Source organism: Microplitis mediator, chromosome 5, assembly GCF_029852145.1.
Source record: "Microplitis mediator isolate UGA2020A chromosome 5, iyMicMedi2.1, whole genome shotgun sequence".
In the NCBI taxonomy this organism is placed as follows: Eukaryota; Metazoa; Arthropoda; class Insecta; order Hymenoptera; family Braconidae; genus Microplitis; species Microplitis mediator.
Window position 1 is genome coordinate 22402325 of NC_079973.1, and position 22735 is coordinate 22425059.

At 30.2% G+C, this 22735-nt stretch overlaps 5 protein-coding genes across 6 annotated transcripts; 2 read left to right on the forward strand and 3 right to left on the reverse strand.

Annotated features, from left to right (window-relative positions):
- Positions 1-3045: 3045 nt before the first annotated feature.
- Positions 3046-6158, reverse strand: LOC130667699 (retinol dehydrogenase 11-like). Of its 2 annotated transcripts, none has more exons than XM_057469486.1 (7): positions 5968-6158; positions 5705-5844; positions 4951-5032; positions 4506-4807; positions 4071-4196; positions 3398-3614; positions 3046-3307 (listed from the first exon to the last, which is right to left on the reverse strand). In XM_057469486.1, exons 2-7 carry the CDS (start codon positions 5820-5822, stop codon positions 3154-3156), a joined length of 999 nt encoding a protein of 332 aa, XP_057325469.1. In that variant the 5' UTR covers positions 5823-5844; positions 5968-6158; the 3' UTR covers positions 3046-3153. The 2 variants fall into 2 exon arrangements, with proteins under 2 accessions (XP_057325469.1, XP_057325470.1); XM_057469487.1 differs by having other exon boundaries at positions 4071-4190; positions 5968-6157.
- Positions 6159-6790: 632 nt separating this feature from the next.
- On the forward strand, positions 6791-10456 carry LOC130667697 (cytochrome P450 302a1, mitochondrial). Its single transcript, XM_057469484.1, has 8 exons — positions 6791-7299; positions 7368-7608; positions 7700-7875; positions 7972-8176; positions 8437-8596; positions 8701-8946; positions 9018-9236; positions 10329-10456. Exons 1-8 carry the CDS (start codon positions 7137-7139, stop codon positions 10443-10445), a joined length of 1527 nt encoding a protein of 508 aa, XP_057325467.1. The 5' UTR covers positions 6791-7136; the 3' UTR covers positions 10446-10456.
- On the reverse strand, positions 10403-12753 carry LOC130667698 (26S proteasome regulatory subunit 7). Its single transcript, XM_057469485.1, has 6 exons — positions 12571-12753; positions 12460-12497; positions 11906-12388; positions 11671-11835; positions 11009-11175; positions 10403-10941 (listed from the first exon to the last, which is right to left on the reverse strand). Exons 1-6 carry the CDS (start codon positions 12638-12640, stop codon positions 10563-10565), a joined length of 1302 nt encoding a protein of 433 aa, XP_057325468.1. The 5' UTR covers positions 12641-12753; the 3' UTR covers positions 10403-10562.
- A 5164-nt stretch (positions 12754-17917) lies between these two features.
- On the forward strand, positions 17918-21154 carry LOC130668378 (uncharacterized). The gene is made up of 4 exons (XM_057470640.1): positions 17918-18271; positions 18361-18641; positions 19661-19788; positions 19876-21154. Exons 1-4 carry the CDS (start codon positions 18054-18056, stop codon positions 20110-20112), a joined length of 864 nt encoding a protein of 287 aa, XP_057326623.1. The 5' UTR covers positions 17918-18053; the 3' UTR covers positions 20113-21154.
- LOC130668379 (endocuticle structural glycoprotein SgAbd-2-like) lies at positions 20255-21652 on the reverse strand. Its single transcript, XM_057470643.1, has 4 exons — positions 21497-21652; positions 20982-21154; positions 20727-20877; positions 20255-20649 (listed from the first exon to the last, which is right to left on the reverse strand). Exons 1-4 carry the CDS (start codon positions 21611-21613, stop codon positions 20407-20409), a joined length of 684 nt encoding a protein of 227 aa, XP_057326626.1. The 5' UTR covers positions 21614-21652; the 3' UTR covers positions 20255-20406.
- Positions 21653-22735: the final 1083 nt, after the last annotated feature.

Consider the following 22735-nt stretch of genomic DNA (forward strand, 5'->3'; position numbering starts at 1 on the left):
TCTGTGCCGACTTATGCGGACATCTCAATTTTTAATCCCAACAAAAAAATAATAATTCCTATTATAACAATCGTAACTTCGAATGATGAAACTGATTTTTTTAATCACAATATTTTATACGGAAGTATTTTCAGCCGGAAGTCTTTTTGTTATTTTATTTTTTATAAATATTTAAATTTATAAGAATCTGGTTTTAGTAATGATTGATTACTGATAATGATAAGCAATTGGCTACTAGTTATGAGTTGATTATCTGAACAAGAAAATATTTGAATAAATAAATAGAAACCCCGAGTTACATAACTGGTCTATGTACTTGAAATTAATATTTTCAATGCCTTCATGTGGCCAACTGAGGAAGGATGTGTCGAAAGTATTACAAAACCTACTGCAATTTATCATCTTTTCATTGTGCAGAATACTCATAATATAATAAAACATTCAGCAGGATAACAAAAACAATATACAAAAAATATAAATAAAAAAATACCAATTTTTCATTGCGTTAAAATAAAAAATTCTCTCGAGAATTCGACTTTTTTTTCGCTCAAAAATGCAATGAAATATTTTTTTACAGAAAAAGCTTTGGGCTTAAAAAAAGCGCAATTTTATTTTTGTTTTTTGATAATTTATTGTTATAATCATTATTATTGTCACCTCATCTTATGTTGTGGGCGGCAGTGTTTACAAGGAAACAAAGTGCGATGCGAAAATATTCAAGTCAAGGTGATCGTCTTTCTCTCCTTGATCCCAGCCGATATAATATAATATTATATTATATTACTTTCGACGACTGTATCACCCACAGAGAAAGCGACCCAATGTACTTTCGTCGCGACCGGACATTGTGGATTATATATATATTATTAAATGGCTTTTTTCGTCTACTCTATAAAAAATTAGCGAAGTGAACGCGGAGTAAATCCGGAGCGGGTGACTGTTTATTTATTTAATCCCGGGTGAAAAATAAAACTTGATTTACCTTATTTTCTTTTGAAGTTATTGATTTGCCGACGATTTGTCGATAAGATCTCGACTTTTTCGACTTAAATTAATTTTTTTTCAACTTTTTGAATTTTTTTTATTCTAGTTTCAACTCGTTTCAACTTATTTGTATTTTTTTATCTTAGTTTAAACTTATTCGTCTCTACTTCGAGCACGATAGTCATTTACCTTAATTTTGACTTTTTCGCCTTATAATTCAAGTCGAATAAGTTAATTTCGATTTAATTTAGACTTTTTCGTCTTAAATCGTGACTAAGTAAGCCATTTAAGTATAAATCAAGGCGAAAACTCATTGTATTTCATATCTCCGTATAAAAAAGTCGAGTTTGTCCTATGAAAACGGCTCCAAATTTTGACTTGGTAAACAAAGTCTAAATCAAGTTTTATTTTTGACCCGGGATCCCCTCGGAGTGAAATTCACTCCTAAAATATGTTTACTGTAATATCAAAACTCCGAATGGGAGTGAATGCAGATTGGAATGAAATCCAGATCACTCTGAAATAACTCGGCTGAAAAATTAAACTCCCTATTTACTCCGAATGCAGAGTGAATTTTTTTTAAACTTCTCAACTCTGAGTGACGGAGTGAATTCGGATTGAAATAAAATCCGAATTCACTCAAAATTATTTACAGTGTAGTGTCATAGTTTAAAAATAAATTTATTCAATTAGGCATAAAAAAAGGCATCTCACAATAGAAATAAAAATTTTTTATTTTTTTACACTAAAAAAATGACACAACAGTTACACGATAATTATTTTTTTTATAAAAAAAATATAAAAAATTTAACGGATTGTCCCGTGAAACTGGGTGTTAATTAATTGTAATTCATAAATCAAAGGACGTAACAGTTTAAAAGCAAGATATTTCCGCCTTCGTAAAATATAGTTCGTTGACTCTAAGATGGTCGGATAAATTTGTTTTTATTTATTTTTATTTAAATGCGCGAGGACTAAAGAAGTAGGATAACGGTTTTTAAAATGAATGTAGGTGACCTACGAGCTTTTTAAATTTATTTATAACTTTTTAAAATCCTTTTGTTGATTAATGAGGGTTGATTATGTAGTTTCCCATGATATCATCATTCAAACTTCCGAGCGTGAGTTAACTTTTATTGTGAGGTCATCATTTAAATGTGAACTTATTCAAAAGTGTTACCAGATGTAAGACGGTCCTGTCAACACGCGTTGCACCTCTACTCACCTTTTTAGTGAATTCGCCGTTTTATCCACTCCCTAATGTCCCACTATTATCCGTCGAGATCTTGCTGACGTCTCTACCCAGTCTGTGACGAGCCAAGTAGGAAGAAGAATAAGAAGAAGAAGAAGAAGAAGAAGAAGAAGAAGAAAATAAGCATCATAATAAAAAGAAAGATTAAAAAGATGAAATGAAACCTTTGAGAGCTTGCGTGATCTTTCTTGTGATTTGGGTGGCCGTGGTTTCAGTCTCACTTTTAACTCAAGAACGCCTTGTGCATCATCATCGCGAGAAACGTTTATCTCTTTTGAAGAACTGACACGACGAATCTTTCGGAAATCTAATAAATCATTACATACATACGGGCTTCACAAATCACGTAATAAAAAACGCTTGTGAAAAATTTTTATCTATCTTTTATTCCTTTAAAAATTTATTTCAACAATACAGTAATTATTTTACTTTTTTTTTTACCTGTATAAATATTTTTATTGTTGTATTTTTATTTAACAATACTTAGACCCTCTTTTGATGATAAATTATCTATCATTAAAAAAAGTATATTCATAAAAAAATTTAATAATTAAAAATAAATTTTTTTATTACAAAAATTTGAGTAAAAAATATATTTTATTTATATGGATAAATTATTGACAATTTATGTCTAGTTTTCAATGTTGGAGTTTATTCATTTTTTTTTTTTTTTAATAAAGTTATAAAATAATGAAAATTATAAAGTTGTAAAAATTGAGATAAATAGATAATTAGATAAATAAAATTTAATTGGACAGTAAAATTATTATTATATAAATATTTTAAATCATAAAAAAAAAAATTGTGCGTTTATATTAAAATATGGAATTATAAAATATAAAAATGTTTTTAGTCAAAAATACTTTTGTAATTTTTTTTTAAAAAGTCCATGCAGGTAAATACTGAAATATCAAAATTTATTTAGCAGAAGCATCACGTCCAAGCATAGCCATCATCTCAGCTAAATTTTCTTTCGGCTCTAAGCCGACCATTCTGCAGCTTTCATCCCACAGCTTCTGTGCTAGCTCAGCATCTCTAGCTCGTGCCGATGGAGTAGTGACCGCGCATTCCCTTTTCATAAATAAAATCAAAGTTTTATTTTACACGAACAAACAAGAAATTTTTTTTTTAATTTTTAACAATGTAAATTTAAATCCTTACTTGTAATACATTCCAGTCTCTTTACCGGCGGCTTCATCCAAAGCACAATGTAGCGTAGTCTGTGCTCCGAGTTCCGGAGTTTTTACAAAAGGAGCTGATACGTATTTCCAAAAGACCCGGGCTCCACGAACAAATGCCGTGTCTAAATGACGACCTAGCTCCGTTGAAATCACACCTGGGTGTAGTGAATACACAGTAATTCCTTCTATTTTAGCTTCTAAAAATTTATAAATGATCATTTAAATACCCAGTCTACTACACTGTAAAAAATCACCGGGGTAAGTCCAAGCGGTGTAGGTGTTAAAATTGGCGGTGTTAAATTTTAACTCCAAAAGCGGTGTGAAAATAACGCCACCGCCAGTGAAAATATTCTTTACCGGTGTTAAAAGAAATTTTCCGGTGTTAAAATATTTTACTTTGGGAATGTGTGCGTGTGTTTGAGTGCGTGTGTGTGTCAAAATATTTTTTGCTTTTATAAGCTTCCCAAAGCTAATACTCTGAGCGAACGCAGTTTACCCTGCTTTTACACCGGTTTAACACCACCGAATTACGCCTCCTACACCGTTGTAATTTCATTTTAACACCAGGCGGAATTAAAATGAGTCCATTTTTCCCACCGCTCTTTTTACAGTGTACAAATAAATGATTTTTAAAATTATTAAAAATTCCAAACCTTTCAATCGACGGGAAAGTTCAGTAGTAAACAAAACATTGGCCAATTTACTCTGCCCATAAGCTTTTAATGGACTGTAAGATTTTTCCAAATTTATGTCATCGAAATGAATATCGCCACCTAGAACTTGATTTGTAAAAAAAAGTCCATCGATAAAAAAAAATGTCTAAGGTCTGCTGGATTCAATTTCAATTTTCCTAAGGACACTTGAGATTCCATTAATCATAATTATGATAATAATGATAGTTAATTACAATAACCAATGATTTGTGATTAATGATAATAATAACATCAATTGGTTTGTTAAACAATGAGTAAAGTTAATTGAAATGACATGATGTTAATTACATTACCGCATACAAGCCAGCGTCACCTCGACATTCCAAATTAAAAATTATTATTATGATGAAAAAAAAAAAGAAAATTTTATTTTACCAGAGTGCGCCATAGAGGAAACATTTATAATTCGCGCAGGAGTTGAATTTTTTATTTTTGGAAGCAATAAAAGTGTAAGCAAAAAGTGACCAAGATGATTAGACTGAAGCTGCGTTTCAAATCCGTCCTCTGTTTTTCCAAATGGACACATCATAACACCGGCATTGTTTATAAGAATGTGAATATTTGGCTCGGTGTCGTTCAGTGTTTTCGCACATTCTCTTACACTTGAAAAACTGCATAGATTTAATTTACATACGACCAATTCACCTGGTTCTCCCTGAAACTGTTCTCGGTCCGGCCTTTAAAAAATAATTACGTCAATTTATTTTTTTAAAAAAATTTATTAATACTTCCTAGTAAATTCATTAAGTATTCATTGATGATAATAAATTTTTTTTTCAATTTTACGATAAAATAAAAAAAAAATTTATTAAATACTTACTTCGAAGGCGGAGTATTTTTTAATTCTTCAACAGCTGCATTGGCCTTGGTGAGATCTCTGCATGCAAGAATAACTCTCGCACCTCAAGTAACCATAATAATAAAAAAAATATTAATTACTTGTTACATAAAAGCTGCTTATATTTTTATTTGTACTTTGTAACACAGTACGGAAAATAAAAAAAAAAAATAAAATAATTCAAGACGTGATTAAAATATAAGCAGAAGTTTAATTAAACACTCATTCGCTACTGCCGGTAGTTAATTCAATACATTTTTCAAGGTCGTATTTGCTACCCGGTTTCATTTGTTCTACTCATTTAAAATAATGTAAAGTAATTAAAAAATTTATTTTCACTCTTAAATATTTAAAATAATAATAATTTCTGTTGAATATTAATTTTAAAAATGTATCCGTTAATTTGAATAATTGATTGAGTGTAAATTAAATTTTGGTTGATCCAACAAAAAAAAACATGACATTCCAGGCATTAAATTGTGTATTGTGTTGCAATAAGCACTTGAACAATTAACAATAAATACCATTAATCTTTGCTAAAACATAATTAATCATTCATAAAATATTTAAAATTTATCTGATTTAGTCTCAATATTTTGAAATCTAGTCATGGAATTTTAAAATAGAGTCAATGTAATATCAGATGATAGATAAAATAAATAATAAATTTAAAAATGTCCTGATCAAAGATCTTGTGCCGACATATTATTTAAAAAAATGAAATAAATATAAATACCTCTTCTGTAAAGATCTCGCGCAGTCTCTTTGCCAATTCCGGTATTGGCTCCAGTGATAACGACAGTTTTACCAACGAGACGTACTTTACTCTGGCATGTACGGCTAAATGGCCACATGGTTTGATCCCGTTTTTTGTATCTTACAGTATATAAATTATTATATTATTATACTTAAAATTTTTTAGATGTACGTGACAATGATATACTTGACAACTAAAAGTTTACAAGCATAACTGTCATAGAAAGATTATTATTTACAAACCCGTTATATTGCACTGCACATATCTTGTTAATGTAATGAAGGAATAAGAATTGCTTGCTGTACTGAGTACCGTTATCAATGTACCGGGTGGGAGGTTTGTTGCTTTGGCTAGATGTTTATAAATGTTATGGCTATGGGATTGTGGATTGTGGCAACGTCAATGGTCAACACACTAACCAAGTGTTGATTGTGTGGTTTCCAGTGGTTCGCTTCCTCGTGGTTTGCTAGAAGGGGAAAACCACATCAGGAAAGTAATCTCCAATCACAGGCCCTTACCTTATCTATTAATATATTTTTCATTTATAAAAATATTACTAATTACTTATAAACAATTATGTAATAATTACTATTCATTTTTTTTCTGAACGAAAGAATTTGAAAAAACAAATATATCTAATATATATGTATATATATATATATATATATATGTATATATATATATATATATATATATATATATATATATATATATATATATATATATATATATATACTAAAGTTATTATTGTACTAGTTTGTCATGCAGAACTTGACATTAATCTTTGGTATAAATAAATAAATTACTCTTATGTATGTCATGTATTGATTCAAAAAATATATATTTTTTATTAATTATTACTATACTTTATTTATTTCATAAATCCAAATTTCGATCATTTTTTTTTAGAAAAAATTTGATGACAGCAAAATATTTAACCCGTTCATTTAATCGATTAGTTTGTCAATAAAAATTCTATTAATAAAATAAAATTTAATTGCAGCGATAAATGTAAATAATAATAATTCCAAAAGTCAAAATTACTGATAAAATTTTAGCTGACGAAAATTTTAAAACGTTCGAACCACTGTATTTTCTATCAGTTCAGATAATACTGGAATTTAGTTCGTATCGAGTTTTAAAATCTAAAATGTAAGCGCATATTTTCCTGGGGTATTTTTTTACCTGCGTTATTTTGAATTTCGTTCATTCTACACTGAGTTTTTGATCTGAGAGGACCAGAAAAGAGTCATCTTAGTTACGTTAATATTTTTTTTTTATTTAATTTAGTTACTTTTTATATAACTATTCAAATCAATAGTGATAAATTTTTATTGATAAATAATTACATACGTGTAAATAATATAAAAAGTGTATACGTTAAGTAACATTCAAATTTTTAAATTTAAATATGCATTTAAAACGCTCGTGTCAACGATTATTCGGTAGAGCGAAAAATTACAGCTCGTGTACTACAACCGGTTTTAAATTAAATCCTCGTCCATTTAAGGATATTCCTGGACCAAAATCACTGCCCATTATTGGGACGTTATACAAATATTTACCTTACATAGGTACTGTTTTTCTTAATTTAAAAAATTAATAAGTTTATTAAATTAATTGTGATTTAAAAAATTACCAGGTGAATACAATTTTACTAAATTGCATAAAAACGGTTTTAAAAAATTAAATAAGTACGGGCCGTTGGTAAAAGAAGAAATATTACCTGGTGTTAATATTGTTTGGGTCTACCGACCGGAAGATATTGCTGAAATATTTAAATCTGAAAGTGGAAAACATCCAGAACGGCGCAGTCATTTAGCGCTTTTAAAGTATAGGAAAGACAGAAGTGATGTTTATAATTCTGGAGGTCTTCTACCAACGTAATTATATATTTATATTTAATATATTTGTTACTTACCATAATTAATAAACATTTTTATTTTTTGCTAACAAAAAATTTTTTTTACATAGAAATGGGTCGGAGTGGTGGAGAATAAGGAAAGAGTTTCAAAAAGCTTTGAGTAAACCACAAAATATCGTTAATTACGTCAATGTAATTGATGATATTGTAAGACAATTTGTTAAATTATGCGGGGATAAAAAATACGATGACCTTTTACCATTAATATCACGTCTTTTTCTAGAATGTAAATTACCGGTCTATTAATTATGCATCAGTCGTAAAAAAATTGATCTCTAATTAAATTTGTGTAATTATTGATGATAATGATTTTGTTTTCTAGTAACATGTTTAGTTGCATTTGACGTATCGATGAACAGTTTTTCCGAGGCTGAAATGAAGGAAAATTCTCGTAGTTCTAAATTAATTGACGCGGCATTGACTAGTAACAGCGTAATATTAAAACTAGACAATGGATTGCAGCTTTGGAGATATGTAAATACTCCGCTGTATAAAAAATTGTGTTCGAGTCAAAATTTTATGGAAGAGTAGGTTTGATTATCAATGATCCTAAAGTTATCAGACAATTAATAATTTTCTTATTTTTTTCCAACACATCAATTACGAAAAAAAAAAAAACTAAAAATATGCACGTGTAGAAAATTCAAAAATCTGTAGGTGCAATTTTTTCAAATTTTTTTTTTTATAATTTATTGGTTTGAAAAAAATTCAAAAATTATTAGACGTCGGCTAACTTTAGTATCATCAATTATCTCCATATGTAAGTAAAAATAAAATTTTTTTTCAGAGTTGCTATTGAATTGGTGAATAAAAAAATAAATGACATGAAGAGTAAACCAGCGTCTGAAAATGAATCTTTGTTAGAAATTTATCTTAAGAACGAAAATTTAGACGTGAAAGATGTCGTGGGAATGGCTTGCGATATGTTACTAGCTGGAGTTGATACAGTAAAAACAAAAAAAAAAACAAAACTAATTTATTTAAATTTATAATCTTAATCGACTATTTTAACATGCTCTCTATTCTTAAACCCTCGATATTATACTTTTAGACGAGTTACAGCGTTGCCTTTGGACTTTATCACTTGGCAAAAAATCTTAATGTACAAGAAAAACTTCAGAGCGAAGCTTCGAGGCTTCTCCCCAACGATGATCCGATAACCGCAACTACACTGCGAGATGCCACTTACACCAAGGCTGTAATTAAAGAAACTTTTCGTATGAACCCAATATCCGTTGGTGTTGGACGAATTTTAGCTGCGGATACTGTGCTGAATAATTACCACGTTCCCGCTGGAGTAAAAAAAATTTTAAAAAATTAAAATCTATTGGTTAAATTTAATTTAATAAAATTGTTTTTTATCAACAGACAGTTGTGGTCACACAAAATCAAGTAACTTGTCGTTTACCAGAATATTTTAATGATCCCGATTCATTTATACCCGAAAGGTGGTTACGGTCAAATATGAATAAAATAAATACTGGAGTCTCTGTAAATCCTTATTTGGTTTTACCATTCGGTCATGGTCCTAGATCATGCATCGCACGCAGACTGGCTGAACAAAATATTCAAATGGTCTTCTTACGGGTAAAGTAGAAAGAATAAAAAATTACAATACTACAAAAAAATTTACTGAAGATCCGAACGTTTTACGCGTAACGAAAATTAAAAAAATTCATGTAATTCGACTGCTTGAGGAGTAATTCTGGGGATTGGAAGTGGCCTAAGATTTTCGGCTGACACAACTTTACTCAGCCTCAACTCTACTCACAGTTTTTTTTACTCAGGTTTAACTCTACTCAGTTATATATCTTTACTTAAATTCAACTAGACTGAGCGACAACTTTACTCGGTTCTAGGCCAGATTATCCAATGTAAAAATATCCAGTGCAAAAATATCCATAAGTCATTAATGTTCTGCATAAATGGATAATTTTTTCAATGGATATTATTGCATTGGACATTTTTCATGGATATTTTTACGATGGATATTTTTATGATGGATATTTTGATTGGTCACCCTTTAACTCAGCTACAACTCTACTTACGTATTTTAGTCTATCGATAAAAAAGCAATTCTTTGTGATTAGAGTTGTAGCTGAGTAAACCCTGATAGTCAAGTTGGCGGCAACCTGTCACCAAGTTGGCCGCAAAAGTTGGCACATCCATAAATTGACGGCAACTTTCCGAAAAACTTGTCGACAACATTCAGCTCGTGTAACTGTTGCCTACAAGTTTCTGAGCAACTTGTAGTCAACAGTTACACAAGCTGAAAGTTGTCGACAACTTGTCGTCAAATTGGTCGCAACTCATGTACACCAACTTTCTGATCAGAAACTCTGGCTATCAGGAAAAATATAACAGACTAGAGTTAAACCTGAATAAAAAAAACTGTGAGTAGAGTTGAGGCTGAGTAAAGTTGTGAGTGAGTAGAATTGTAACACCGCCCATTTATCTGCGAAACATTTAAGAAATCTAGTCATCCAGTAGATGTTTTACTTTCCAACTTTTTTCTTCCTTGCGCGAAAAACGTTATGATTTTCAGGAACATAAAAAAATCTAGTTACTAAACTGCCGTGCTAAGCACAGAAGCGGTAACTTACTATGGTATTCCTATACAAGTTACCGCCTCTGCGCTTAGCACGGCAGTAAAAATGACAAATAATTTTTTTTTTTTAGTTATTTAGAGAATATAATTTAAAATGGGATGGAGGATTACTTGACAACGTATCACTGTTAATAAATAAACCAGATTTACCAATTAAAATTCAATTTACTCCAAGAAACAATAATTAATTAATCACGTGAACTGTTATATATTTTTATATGTTAAATGACAATGAATGTTCAGTAATGTAGCAAAAATTATGAATAAAATAATATAATAATAATGTGTTGTTTGTTTGTGAGTTTTTAATTGTAAGTCATATATTTAGGAGTGGCTGAGAATTTAGCGTAAGACTTAATGACTTTGCTGACGGCATCGAGGAAATCTTTTTCAGTGGCGACCTTACGTCTCGCGCGGATTGCGTACATACCAGCCTCGGTACAGACCGACCTTATTTCGGCTCCAGTACTGTTGGGGCAGAGACGCGCGAGCAATTCGAATCTAATGTCGCGCTCGACGCTCATCGACCGCGCGTGGATCTTGAAGATGTGGGTCCTGCCCTCCAGGTCCGGTAGACCGAACTCAACTTTTCTGTCGAGACGTCCCGGGCGCATGAGCGCCGGGTCCAGAGTGTCTGGTCTGTTTGTTGCCATCAGTACTTTTATGTTTCCACGTGGATCGAAACTGAGGGCAAATATTATAAATAAATATTTGTATTCTTAAGTATTTGAATATAAATAAGTAAACTTACCCATCAAGTTGGTTGATAAGTTCTAACATAGTACGTTGCACTTCATTATCACCACCAGCTCCGTCATCAAATCTTGCGCCACCGATAGCGTCAATTTCATCAAAGAAAATCAAACATGCTTTCTTACTTCTTGCCATTTCAAATAGTTCTCTCACCATCCTAGCACCCTATTGTAATTAATTATTAATTAATAATTAGTAAAATTTTTTTAATTTAAATAATGAGTGTAAATGCAGCAGGCATCAGACAAATTCAAAATTATAAATAATTGATCAAATAAAATTTTTAAAAAATGCGCATTTAAAAAATTAAAAAATTAATAAGTGCATTTTTTAAAAATATTATTTTTTAAATTATTTACTCTATTTATTGGTAATTTTAAATTTGTCTGATGTCTGCTACATTCATACTCACGAAATAAAAACTACTACCTTTTAAATTTCCATTCTTAAAAAATTTTAAGGGCCAGTTTTTCAAACCGAGTTTATTTTTATCCGGGTTTTAATTAATATTGCTAGTATATCTATATATTAATAATATATAGATATACCAGCAATGATAATTAAACTCGGCTTAAAAATAAACTCGGTTTGAAAAACTGGCCCTAAGTATTTAAAAGGCAGTAATTTTATGAAAAATTTTTTAATTGAAAAATAACAAACCTCTCCAACATATTTTTGAACCAACTCTGAACCAATTACACGAATGAAACAAGCATCAGTTCGATTAGCGACAGCACGAGCACACAAAGTTTTACCGGTACCAGGTGGCCCGAATAATAAAACTCCTTTTGGTGGTTCGATACCCAAATTAACAAATTTCTCAGGCTGTTTAAATAAAAATAAATTAGTAAAAGAATTTCTAAATTATAGATGAAAAAAAAAAAAAAATAATTACGTGTAATAGAGGAGTCTCGACGACTTCTCGAAGTTTTTCAATCTGTTCTTTGCAGCCACCGACGTCACTGTAAGTGACATCAGGTTTTTCTTCGACCTGCATCATGGTGACAGTTGAGTCGATCTTGGGAGGAAGTGGGATATGAATTTGGTATTTGTTTCTGTCGACGCCGACTCTCATTCCTTCCTCGATGTCAGTTGGCGCGACGGAATCCGCGAGATCGACAACGAATTTCGCAAACTGCTTGACATTGATGATGTACTTGGGATCATCTGAGTCCGCGTTGATGATTTTGGTGCAGCGGGCAACTTGGAGCGGCTGCTCATTTTGCAGGGTCTGTTTATCAGCAGCCAAATCCCATAGAGCTGGAGGTGCCAGTCCTGTATCTGATTCCTTTATGCCAGTAAGTTCATTAACTCGTTTGATTATTGTCTGGATGTCTTCTTCTACTCCTTTGATAGACTTTGTGTACTGCCCTTGACCCTAAATAAAAAAAAGTATTTTTTACAACCGGGAATTTGTTTAATTTTTTACTACTCATTTTTTGGACTTACGTAAGTTTTCAATAATTGAATGTCTCCTTCGTCAAGAGCTGGATAATTTAAAAAAAGTAATAAATTAAAATGAGTTTGTTATTGTTGTAATTGTTAATTTAATTTACTTACATTTTATTTCTTTCTCTTCTTTCTCCTCTTCTTTTATCTTTCTCATATCGTCTCCTAAGTGGTCTGGCATTTTGAATTATTTATTGGATCACTAATTATTAATAATTATAAATTTATTTTTTGACGATTGATAGTAAATGACACGGATGTTTTTTAGTGTTTAAGGTTAAACGTTTTATTCATTACAAGCGAAAATGATGCGATCTAAGAGACACCTGGAGGGAAAGATCCTAGAGCGCGCTCTGGTGATTGAAATAATTTTTAATTAAATGACGCGGTATTTTTTGAATTTTTTAAGTTTGAAAGAGAAAGCTATTTATTGATAATTAGAAAGAGATGAAGTGGAATGAATTAAATTTACGAATTATAATTGAATAAATTAAATTCGGGCTTAAATGATTATGGTTTTTTTAGCAGCAGTCATTTTTTGATGGGGTGATAAATGGAGAAATTTATGTTTCATATCTTTCTGGGCGGCAGGGAACTTTCAAGTACAAAAATCAGCAGGACAAAGATTTTTTTTCTTTTGATAAGAAAAAGTGAAACGTCATGAAAAAATGCAACGAAAAGGCGAAAAAGAGTGAGTGAGAGAGAGGGCACTGCCACAGGCAGTGCGCAGCTTCTGTTTTCTTGTATTGTGTATGTGCAGCCGGACTTCGTTATAAGACTATTATTCTGTCTTTTTTATAAACCAGGTATCTCGATAGTTTGAGAGAGAAACTAATAGTCTTATAACGAGGTCCTACTGTATTATTTAGTTTCGTCCTCTAGACATTCTGTGACTATTTCCATGCACAGTAGTCCATTACTCTGCCCTTTTTGGGGATAACTACACACAATACTACAATTTCTTGTTAGTTTTGACGTATTCTAGCAGGAAAAACTCAAATTCCAGAGAATTAATTTTTTTCGGGTGGGTGACAGTCGGAGTTTCGTCCAGTTTCGTCCTCTAGACACTCTGTGACTATTTCCATGCACAGTAGTCCATAACTCTGCCCGTTTTGGGAATAACTACACACAATAGTACAATTTTTTGTTAGTTTTTACGTATTTTCATAATTTTTTTTAAATTTAAAATCAATGAATAATTTAAATTAATTTTTTTCTCATTCTATTTAATGGACAGAGTGATCAATTAAATAAAAATTGTATATTTTAATTAAAATAAAAAACAAACTATTGGTGATTAAATTTGATGATGTGATGATTAGTAGAAAGACGATTGATATAAAAAGAGGTATCGTTACAACTCACAATTAAACCTCCGAAGATTACATCTAGCCATTAAAAATAATAATAATAATAATAAAAATCTACCCTTTCAGCCGACATTTAATTTTCTGCAAGCCATAAAAAATAAAAATATCCCTATTCATCTGTCATAAGCCATAATATTTAATCTCAATAATTTAAAAGCTCATAAATCCGACAGTTTACGACACTGATGATAGGCTCCGGCAGGCTCCCAAGGCTCAGCTCTCCCCGAGATCTCTCGTATCTCGAAAATTTTTAGATTAGAATAATATAATCAGTAGTACAGACAGTTTGGAATGTTTCATTGTCTGACAGTAGGCATATAAGAACAATATCTGAAAGGCCAGCTTGAGATATTTTATTTTTACAAATGTCAGTTTTATATTGTGGTACGTGTGGTGCATCATCTGTCGCGCCAAAAGATTTTACTGGGAGTAAATCAGAATAAAAATTAAATTATTGAAAGATTGCTCAATAACCTTTTATTTGTATCTCCATATATATATTATTATACATAATATAGGTAACTGCCTACGCCTACTTATATTTACCATCGAGTAATATAATATTTCTCCTCGAGTCCTTGACCAGTATATGAAATTTAAAAAACAACTAAACAGCCAGATAGTCAGGATGCGTAGTGCACTTTTACCTTCTACGCCCTGTTCTCGTTTCTGTGCTAATTTTAGAAATTTATCAACTAAATTAAATTTAAACCCGGCTCAAAAAATTAAACGATTGATAATTCGATTACGATTATAAAAAAGTAAATAATTGAATCCCAAATTTAACTACAATACGTCACAATAATGAAAAAAAAAAAAACTAAATGCTCTATTAATTAAGGAGGATAAGTATTAGCCCATTAAAGGTGTGGTATTTTCACAATAATTAACTGGTTTTAATACCAGAGCATCGTGAGATAGCGTCAACTTTTATTGCAGAACTACCTCCAATCCCATTGTTTCTCTCTGTATATTATACTTCCATCAGTACATTGTGATCCTATTACACTACGCCCCAAGCATGGAATTTTAATCAGGTGAACAAAGAATTATGAATAACAATAAAAAAAAAAAATACCAATGACCGAGTTACGCATTATGACATTTGATGACGACAAATGTTTTTTTTTATTGCAACGTCATTGATATTCGTCTGTGTGCGTGAGAATAGCCCTTTTACGTCGTTCAATGCAGTGTCTGAGATGCCAGGGCATGGCAAATGCCACTAGCACATCCCCAATAGGCTATTTCGTATATTATCCAAACGATATTATGTTCACTATCACTTTTACTCACGCGTCAATCCAAGCTACGCCTTCTTAAGCCAGGATGAGCTGTACCGGTACACTGACTTTAGTTTAAAATCGATTAATTTCATTACAACTTTTTTTAATATTTATAATTAAATATTAATTATAAGGTCTAACAATATATTTATTTATTTATTATTTATGAAACAAATTAATTAAAATACCAATCTATTTATTGCCCCGATGCATTGTTTTAAATAAATTTTTAACTCTAAATAAATCCATCATTAAAATTCTTAATTGTTTGTGTGCGTTCGATGTATTACTCATAATATTTATAGAGATATAATCAATAATAATTGGAAATTTTCTAACAACTTTGTTATTATAACTATTATTTAATAATTATTTCAAAAGGTCTGAATTGCGTGAGTCATTTAATTTGTAGTGATGTATACAATTTAGTAGCTCACTGACATTTTGGGACCTCCTTTGGCTGGATCCACAATTTAAACGTTAGATAAATTGCCAAACGTAATGGTAAAGTATCAGTGTATGGTAGTCAAGTTGAAGTTGGGATTACGAGTTATAAATAAATGTAGATATATGTGTATAGATGTATAGATATGTTTCTGATAGAAACATACACTGGTAATTGGTTTGCGAAGGAAAGCTAGAGTTAATCATAAGTGCCAATGGATGACCTGCTGGCTAGTCAGTTGGTTATTTTATGACCTGGTAAATATTTTTTTTTATAATAATAGCGATAGTATGTATCGATATATTGGTTTATTCTTATAGCAGAGTAAGTCGATAGAGGAGTTATGTCGAGAGTAAAGGAAATAAATTTTAGATTCAAGACTTGGAAGATTATGTAATTTTTAGTTAACTGGACTAGAAAGCCTGTAATTAGTTGATGAATTGTGAAAAAAAAGTTACACTTTAAGGGGGATAGCCACTGTGAGGATCGAAAAATAGGTGATTTTCGGGAATTTTTTGACTGGAATAATAAAGGAATTTGGGGATCGGTTTTTTTTTATTTTCTAAAGTATACATTGAAGATAATTCTCCTAAATTTTTATTAAAAAATATCATGTTGTTACAAAGTTATAAGCATTTTTGTGGAGCACCAAAAAAATTTCCCCCACCACGATGTCATCTCTAACTCTACTAAAAACGGATTATCAGAAACAAAAAAACCAAACGGCGTTTGTTTAATCTGTATGCATGTGGTTATCGTTACACGTAGGGGATTTTGAAAATTTGGATTTGAAAAAAAATGGCGATATATTAAAAATTTTTTCGTTTTTTTTTCTCATTTTTTTGGATTCAAACAGCCCTAAAAAATCTTACAAATCAAAATTTTCAAAATCCCCTACGTGCAACTTTAGCTATTGAATAGACGAATACAAAAAAAAAAAAGTTGCGAATCGGTTCATATTTATGAAAATTACAGATAACACCAGTTCAAAAAAAGTAGTTTCGAGAAAAACGCGTTTAAAGTTTTTAGTCGATGCAACGGTCAGTTGACGTGCTGTCACAAGAATGACTATAACTTGAAAAATATTAGGAATTTTTATGTAAAACTCTAGATACATATTTTTGAACATATAAACTTTAATATATGATTTAATAAAAAAAAAAAAATTTTTTTTTTTGAAATTTCACAGTGGCTATCCCCCTTAATATTATTTTCTTTAATTACTCGTGTAATTTTAATTTTATATTTTTCTTTTATTCATTGATAATTTTTCAGCCATTGATGGTAAAAAATGATTGATTTGAAATTATGAATAATCACCTGAGTCAAAAAACAAATTTGGATTTAAGTCTCAAAGTTCTCAATCAGGTTTTTGAGGATCAATTTAGAATTTTAAGATCTACAACAGTACAGAAAGTTATTCTAGTTTAGTCCTCAAAGTAGTAGTTACGACCAATTTTACCACTTTGTGGACTAAACTAGAATAACATAATCTGGATTTGAGCCTCAGAATACTCAAACATACAGGAATAATTTTATCCACATTAGAATCTCAAAAGACTCATTCGACTCAAAAGTCTCTCCCCTCCCTTTTCTATCTAAAATTTTTCAAAGTCCGAAGTATAACTTTTCATTCGTTGAGGATTTTGAGGTCTTAATTATAATTCAAAATCGATAAATTATTCGCATTTAGACCTCTTAGTTCTCATTGAGGATTTTGAGTACTAAAGTAAAGTTACTTTCTGGACGGCAAATAAAACATCAAAAGGATTGAGGCTTTTGAAGACTAAAATAGAATTTGTTCTTTGACTCGGGCAGTAATTGATAATAGATATTTAGTATGACGTCGAAAAATTTTTATTAGATATATCAGATTTATTATAATCAGTTCAATTTTAATGGCATAATCTTTATCTTTACATTAAAATTGTAAATTTCGAAATATTGCTCATACTGACAGTATTATTGCATAATTAAAATTTTTATGCAAATAAATTTATTTATTTATCGTTTCCCTAAAGATTAGTTGTAATTATCTCTAAATGTTTTCATAAGATTCTCAGAAAAAAAACTACATGTCAGATATGAAAATCAAATACTCGGAAAATGAGAGTTGAGAAGAAAAAATATGAATGTGTTAGGTGCATGTGTATGTATTTATCTATAGATATTATACAATGAAAATTTTAGAAAAATTATTTATTTTTTATTCCCAGTCACGAGTTTCGATTGATATGAAGTAAAACAATATTATTTTTTTCTAAAAATATTCGAGATGAATTGCGCGTTATGAATTTTAATTTTTTGTACGTAAGAATATAAGATTTTGAAGAACAGTTGAGATTGTCATTTATTCATTTAAAATTCTTTTTATCGTCTGCAAGTATATATTGCCGTGTCAGTAATTTCACGAGAGCTAAAGCTTTAAAATAAATATTTTTCGGGCAAGCAATATTATTTTATTTTTTTTAAAACATAGATTTTTCTCAAAAAATGTGGATTAAAATTTTAAAAATTCTCATTTTCACTTCATTGAACCCATGGTTTAATTTATTGGCTGAAGGAAATTCAGAAATTCCAATTCATGACGTCAATTGGTTAGTTGGTATCTATTCACAATCTGTATTAAACCCGAAGTTATTTTATTACAAGTGTCAAGGTATTGTAATTCATTACAAAGTCGTTCTTGCTCCTTCATCATGCCTAGACAGGTATTATATATATTTTGTAGTATAATTCTGACAACAAACTCATAAAAAATAAAAATAAATGAATTTCCACATTTTTTTACTTGCTCTAGTGATCTTCCTAATATGGATTATGTAATACGTGTTTACCATTGGGCACTTGATCAAAAATCAACAAGTCCTTCAAATTTCAAATCATATCGAGTGCTGAAAATTTATCACTATTCAATGTCAAATAGTAATAACTACAAACAAAGATCAAATAGTTTATCATTTTTACTTATTGAAAAAAATTTACCCTTTGTGTTATACTATCCATTTGATGGTCAAGATATAATAGATACAATCGATAGTAAGAAATGTGTTATTGTCCATATGAAAAATACAAATGAAGGTAAATATAATCTTCTACATATAAAAAAGGGGTAAATTTGCAGTCGGATTTCACCGATTTTGGTTTGTAAAAAAAAAATTCTGTAGCTTCAGTTTTCTCTTATTTCAGTAGCTTATTTTACTCAGTGGATTAGACATTAAAAAAAAATTTGAAAAACTCTAGTGTCAAGTGAGTGTCAATGTAGCAGACATCAGACAAATTCAAAATTATAAATAAATAGAGTAAATAATTTAAAAAATAATATTTGTATAAAAAGCACTTATTAATTTCAAAATAATTTAAATTCGCATTTTTTAAAAATTCAATTTTATTAATTATTTACTTTATTTATTTATACTTTAAAATTTGTCTGATGTCTGCTACGCTCACACTCATTAATTTCAAATGTACACAGAAGAAAAAAAAGATTTCTTAGCGCAAAAAATCTTTACTTACCCTAAGAAATTTTTTGCATTATGAATTGAAAACGAAAATTTACTTAGGGCGAGAAAAAATTTTTTGTAGCTCTAAGAAAGTTTTGGTTTTCATTTCATAGTTCAAAATTTTTCTTGCGCCAAGAAATCTTTTTTTTTTGGATATAGTTACCAAGATTTTTAAATTATGATATATTTATCGGTTGCGTAACAGTTCAACCTAAGACAAAATAACCGCCCTTTTATCATGGTTTTTGTTTGAACCTGAAGGTAACAGACTATTATCAATTTTTGGATTTTTTTTTTTAACAAATCAATTACGAAAAAATAAAAAATAAAAAAATGCACATGTAGAAAATTTTGAAAACTACAGGTGCAATTATTTCGAATATTTTTTTTTTAATAATTTATCGTTTAAAAAAAAATTCAAAAATTATTAGACGTCGGCTAACTTCAGTATCATGGTTTTTGTGTGCTTTGTCGTCGGTTATTTTATCATTCGGTTATTTTGTCGTCGGTTATTTCGTCGCGGTTATTTAAGCGTGACCTATTTATCAAAGAAAAAAAAAAAATTTTATTTTATAATAATTAATATTTTATTTCAAGCTATTCCTATAAAGCAGTATAACGCATTTATACAAGATAATAATTATAACGATAAATTATTTAAAGATATAAGTGTCTCTGATTCAAATTACTTTATACAAGTCAAAACAGATAAATTTTTTTGCAATGTAAGTACTTTCTTTATTTATTACTTAAAACATAAAAAAATTAGTATCCTATTAGTCATTTCTCACAATTGATATTTTTTATCATAGGATTATGAAGGAGGTACGTTGTTTTGTGGAAGTCAACATACGCCAGGAAAATATCTCCTAACAGGGCTTTTAATGAATAATGACGGCTGTAATTCACTGCATATTAAAATTAAGGAGTACACAAAAATAATATTGGATTATCTTTATGTGGTAGACAATTATTGGAGAACAGATAAATTCGATGCAGTTCCATCTCCACAGGAAGTTAGTGTTAAATTTGATGATTCCGGTTCATAGAATTATAACTGATAAAAAAAATGGAATAATTACACAAACTAAATATTTTTATTGCAATATTATTTATTTGCATTATAATCCTTTGTCTCATTAGAATAAGAATACAAAAAAAAAAAATATATATATATATATATATATAAATGTATATTTATAATAGAATTAATCACAGGTTAATTGGTGAGCACGACACAAAAATTTAAATATACGAATTTGCTAAGAAAGAGATTTTTTTTTACATATTGTTGATCGTGCTTTAAATGTATATTGGAGTAATTATTATAAGTACGTTAATTATTAGAATCTTCGGAAAGGTCCACCAGGATTTTGGTTGTATTGGCGATTATTGTATTGCTCTTCTTGGTACTGGCCTTCATTACTGGGTGGAAGTGAAGCAATTGCACGCTGGATTGCTTCTGGGATTGGGGGTGGAGTCGGAATATGAGCACCTGTTGCATGGAATCCAGTTTCGTCGGCGTAATACTCTACTGTTATTGGCGTGCCATCAGGTGCTACATAAGAGTAACGTCCTTGGACAACCTATAGGATCAAAATGAATTTTTTTTTTTTTTCCCAAAAATTAGACAAAAATATTTATAATTTATTTCAATATTTACTTCAGCTTGTCCGTCTGGAGTGGCAACACCTTTAGGACTTCCGCTTTCAGACACCGATATTCCGTTATCAGTTTCGTAACTAAATTGATATGAACCATCGGGTGATGAATCTTGAGATTGACTACGGATTGGAATTATTGGTCCACTTGGTCTATTGTTCAAATTAAACATTCAAAAAAATTTTATCATGAAGCAAAAGACTAAAACTGTAACATTAAAAATTTTTTCTACTCAATAAATATATGTTAAAATTACCTGAATTGATTTTGTGGTTGATACTGAGGCTGCTGAGGTTGGAACTGGGGTGGAAATTGCGGCTGCGGTTGTGGAATCGGGTATGGCTTTGGGGTAATAGCAGGTTTTGGAAACGGCCGAAAACCACCGCCGTACTGAGCGAATGCGCAGCTAATGATAGCAAAGCTAATGATCTGTAATTACACAAAAACACTTAGTCTCAATTAATAAAAAAATATTTAAAAAAATGATACTGAAGTTAGCCGACGTCTGATAATTTTTGTATTTTCTTTTAGACGGTAAATTATAAAAAAAAAATATTTTAAAAAATTGCACCTGTAGTTTTATCAATTTTCTACATGTGCATATTTTTATTTTTTATTTTTTTTGTAATTGTTTTGTTTAAAAAAAATCAAAAAATTTTGAATTGTCTGCTAACTCCAGGATCATAAAAAAAATATAAATATTTTTCTCGAATATCAAATAAAACTTTTTGTTATAAATCCATAAGTAATTATATTAAACACGGCACTCACTAAAAACTTCATGGCGATGTGGCTTCGTCCAAGTCTAATTGGTAAGATAGAATCTGCATCTCGAAGACGAGCACCGCCAGCATTTATACGAAAACGTCCCGATCTTTCCCTTCCCATTCTCGTATACAGACTCAGTGGATCTGTAATTTTACCACTTCAAGTGTGTGTGTAAACGCCAGCTGTGTTGGTGATGATGATGATTATGATGATGATGATGATTGTCGTCAGTATTAGTGTTTGTATGTGTGTGTGTGTGAATCGGGCACCTTCTCGTGTAAAGATCAGTTGTTCTAAGATCGTTACATACCCCACCCCTGGTGTGTTCTTATACCACTCTTCCTTTTATTTGCCACTACTTTAAACTGTATACTCCCGCAAACCTCCCGAGTCTAGATCATAAGGTTATACTTTGAGCTATTACTTATTTACTTAAGAAAATTTCAATGCAGCTATTTATATTTAACATTTTTTATCTTTTTTTTCTAATATGCATACATAGATATATATACATATATATTCCTTGACATAAGCTGACAAGTATCTATTATTTTTCAGACACGTGTCCGTACCAAGGGTGAGTGATTAGCGTAAGAGAGACAGCTCACGTAAGTAGTAACAACTTATATCACTATTATTTATATATTTTTATTATTTACTAAAGGTTGAGATGCTTCATAAATACACGAGTAAAATTTTTAGCCCCGAATTTTAAATAATTAATAATTTTTTTATTTTTGCCGCTCAAAAATAAAAAAAAATTGATGTTTGAATAACATTAGCAAAATAATATATTTAGCTCATTAATATTTTAACGAGCGTCTATTTGTCTGTTGGAAAAAAAAGTCTAGCAGCGAATACGTGTAGGACATAAAAATTATAGGAACAAGAATAGATAATTTTTTTTTTGTTCGGGCTCTTGCGATTTAGAATTAGAAAGAATATTGACCTTAGATTCGAGGTCATTTTTGACTGGCTCGTCATGTAGATAAAGAAATAAATTTGTTAGACGGTAAAAATTCGTAAAATTTTAATAATAAATAAATATGAAAGGATGTCGCGCGTAAATAAACTCGATCTTCACAAAGTAAAAACTTGTAAGGAATTATTCCCATAATTCAGATTTGAATGTTTGAACTGAACTTTTCATGCGCAATCAGCGTTCGCCTGAGGGAAGAATACGTTCTAAGGATACTCGCATTTCTCATCATCTCTTAAACAATAAGAAATAAAAATTATTTG

Coding starts and splice junctions, on each gene's coding strand:
- LOC130667699 (XM_057469486.1), bottom strand. CDS start 5,822: ATGTGGCCATTTAGCCGTACATGCCAGAGTAAAGTACGTCTCGTTGGT. Junction 4,197..4,505: donor TTCCTCTATGGCGCACTCTG/GTAAAATAAAAT, acceptor TTACAAATCAAG/TTCTAGGTGGCGATATTCAT. Junction 3,615..4,070: donor ACTTTCCCGTCGATTGAAAG/GTTTGGAATTTT, acceptor ATAAATTTTTAG/AAGCTAAAATAGAAGGAATT.
- LOC130667697 (XM_057469484.1), top strand. CDS start 7,137: ATGCATTTAAAACGCTCGTGTCAACGATTATTCGGTAGAGCGAAAAAT. Junction 7,300..7,367: donor CAAATATTTACCTTACATAG/GTACTGTTTTTC, acceptor AAAAATTACCAG/GTGAATACAATTTTACTAAA. Junction 8,597..8,700: donor TACTAGCTGGAGTTGATACA/GTAAAAACAAAA, acceptor TTATACTTTTAG/ACGAGTTACAGCGTTGCCTT.
- LOC130667698 (XM_057469485.1), bottom strand. CDS start 12,640: ATGCCAGACCACTTAGGAGACGATATGAGAAAGATAAAAGAAGAGGAG. Junction 11,836..11,905: donor TCGAGACTCCTCTATTACAC/GTAATTATTTTT, acceptor TTATTTAAACAG/CCTGAGAAATTTGTTAATTT. Junction 11,176..11,670: donor TTCAAAAATATGTTGGAGAG/GTTTGTTATTTT, acceptor TAATTACAATAG/GGTGCTAGGATGGTGAGAGA.
- LOC130668378 (XM_057470640.1), top strand. CDS start 18,054: ATGTGGATTAAAATTTTAAAAATTCTCATTTTCACTTCATTGAACCCA. Junction 18,642..19,660: donor TATGAAAAATACAAATGAAG/GTAAATATAATC, acceptor TTTTATTTCAAG/CTATTCCTATAAAGCAGTAT. Junction 19,789..19,875: donor CAGATAAATTTTTTTGCAAT/GTAAGTACTTTC, acceptor TTTTTATCATAG/GATTATGAAGGAGGTACGTT.
- LOC130668379 (XM_057470643.1), bottom strand. CDS start 21,613: ATGGGAAGGGAAAGATCGGGACGTTTTCGTATAAATGCTGGCGGTGCT. Junction 21,155..21,496: donor ACATCGCCATGAAGTTTTTA/GTGAGTGCCGTG, acceptor GTGTAATTACAG/ATCATTAGCTTTGCTATCAT. Junction 20,878..20,981: donor CAACCACAAAATCAATTCAG/GTAATTTTAACA, acceptor TTTGAACAATAG/ACCAAGTGGACCAATAATTC.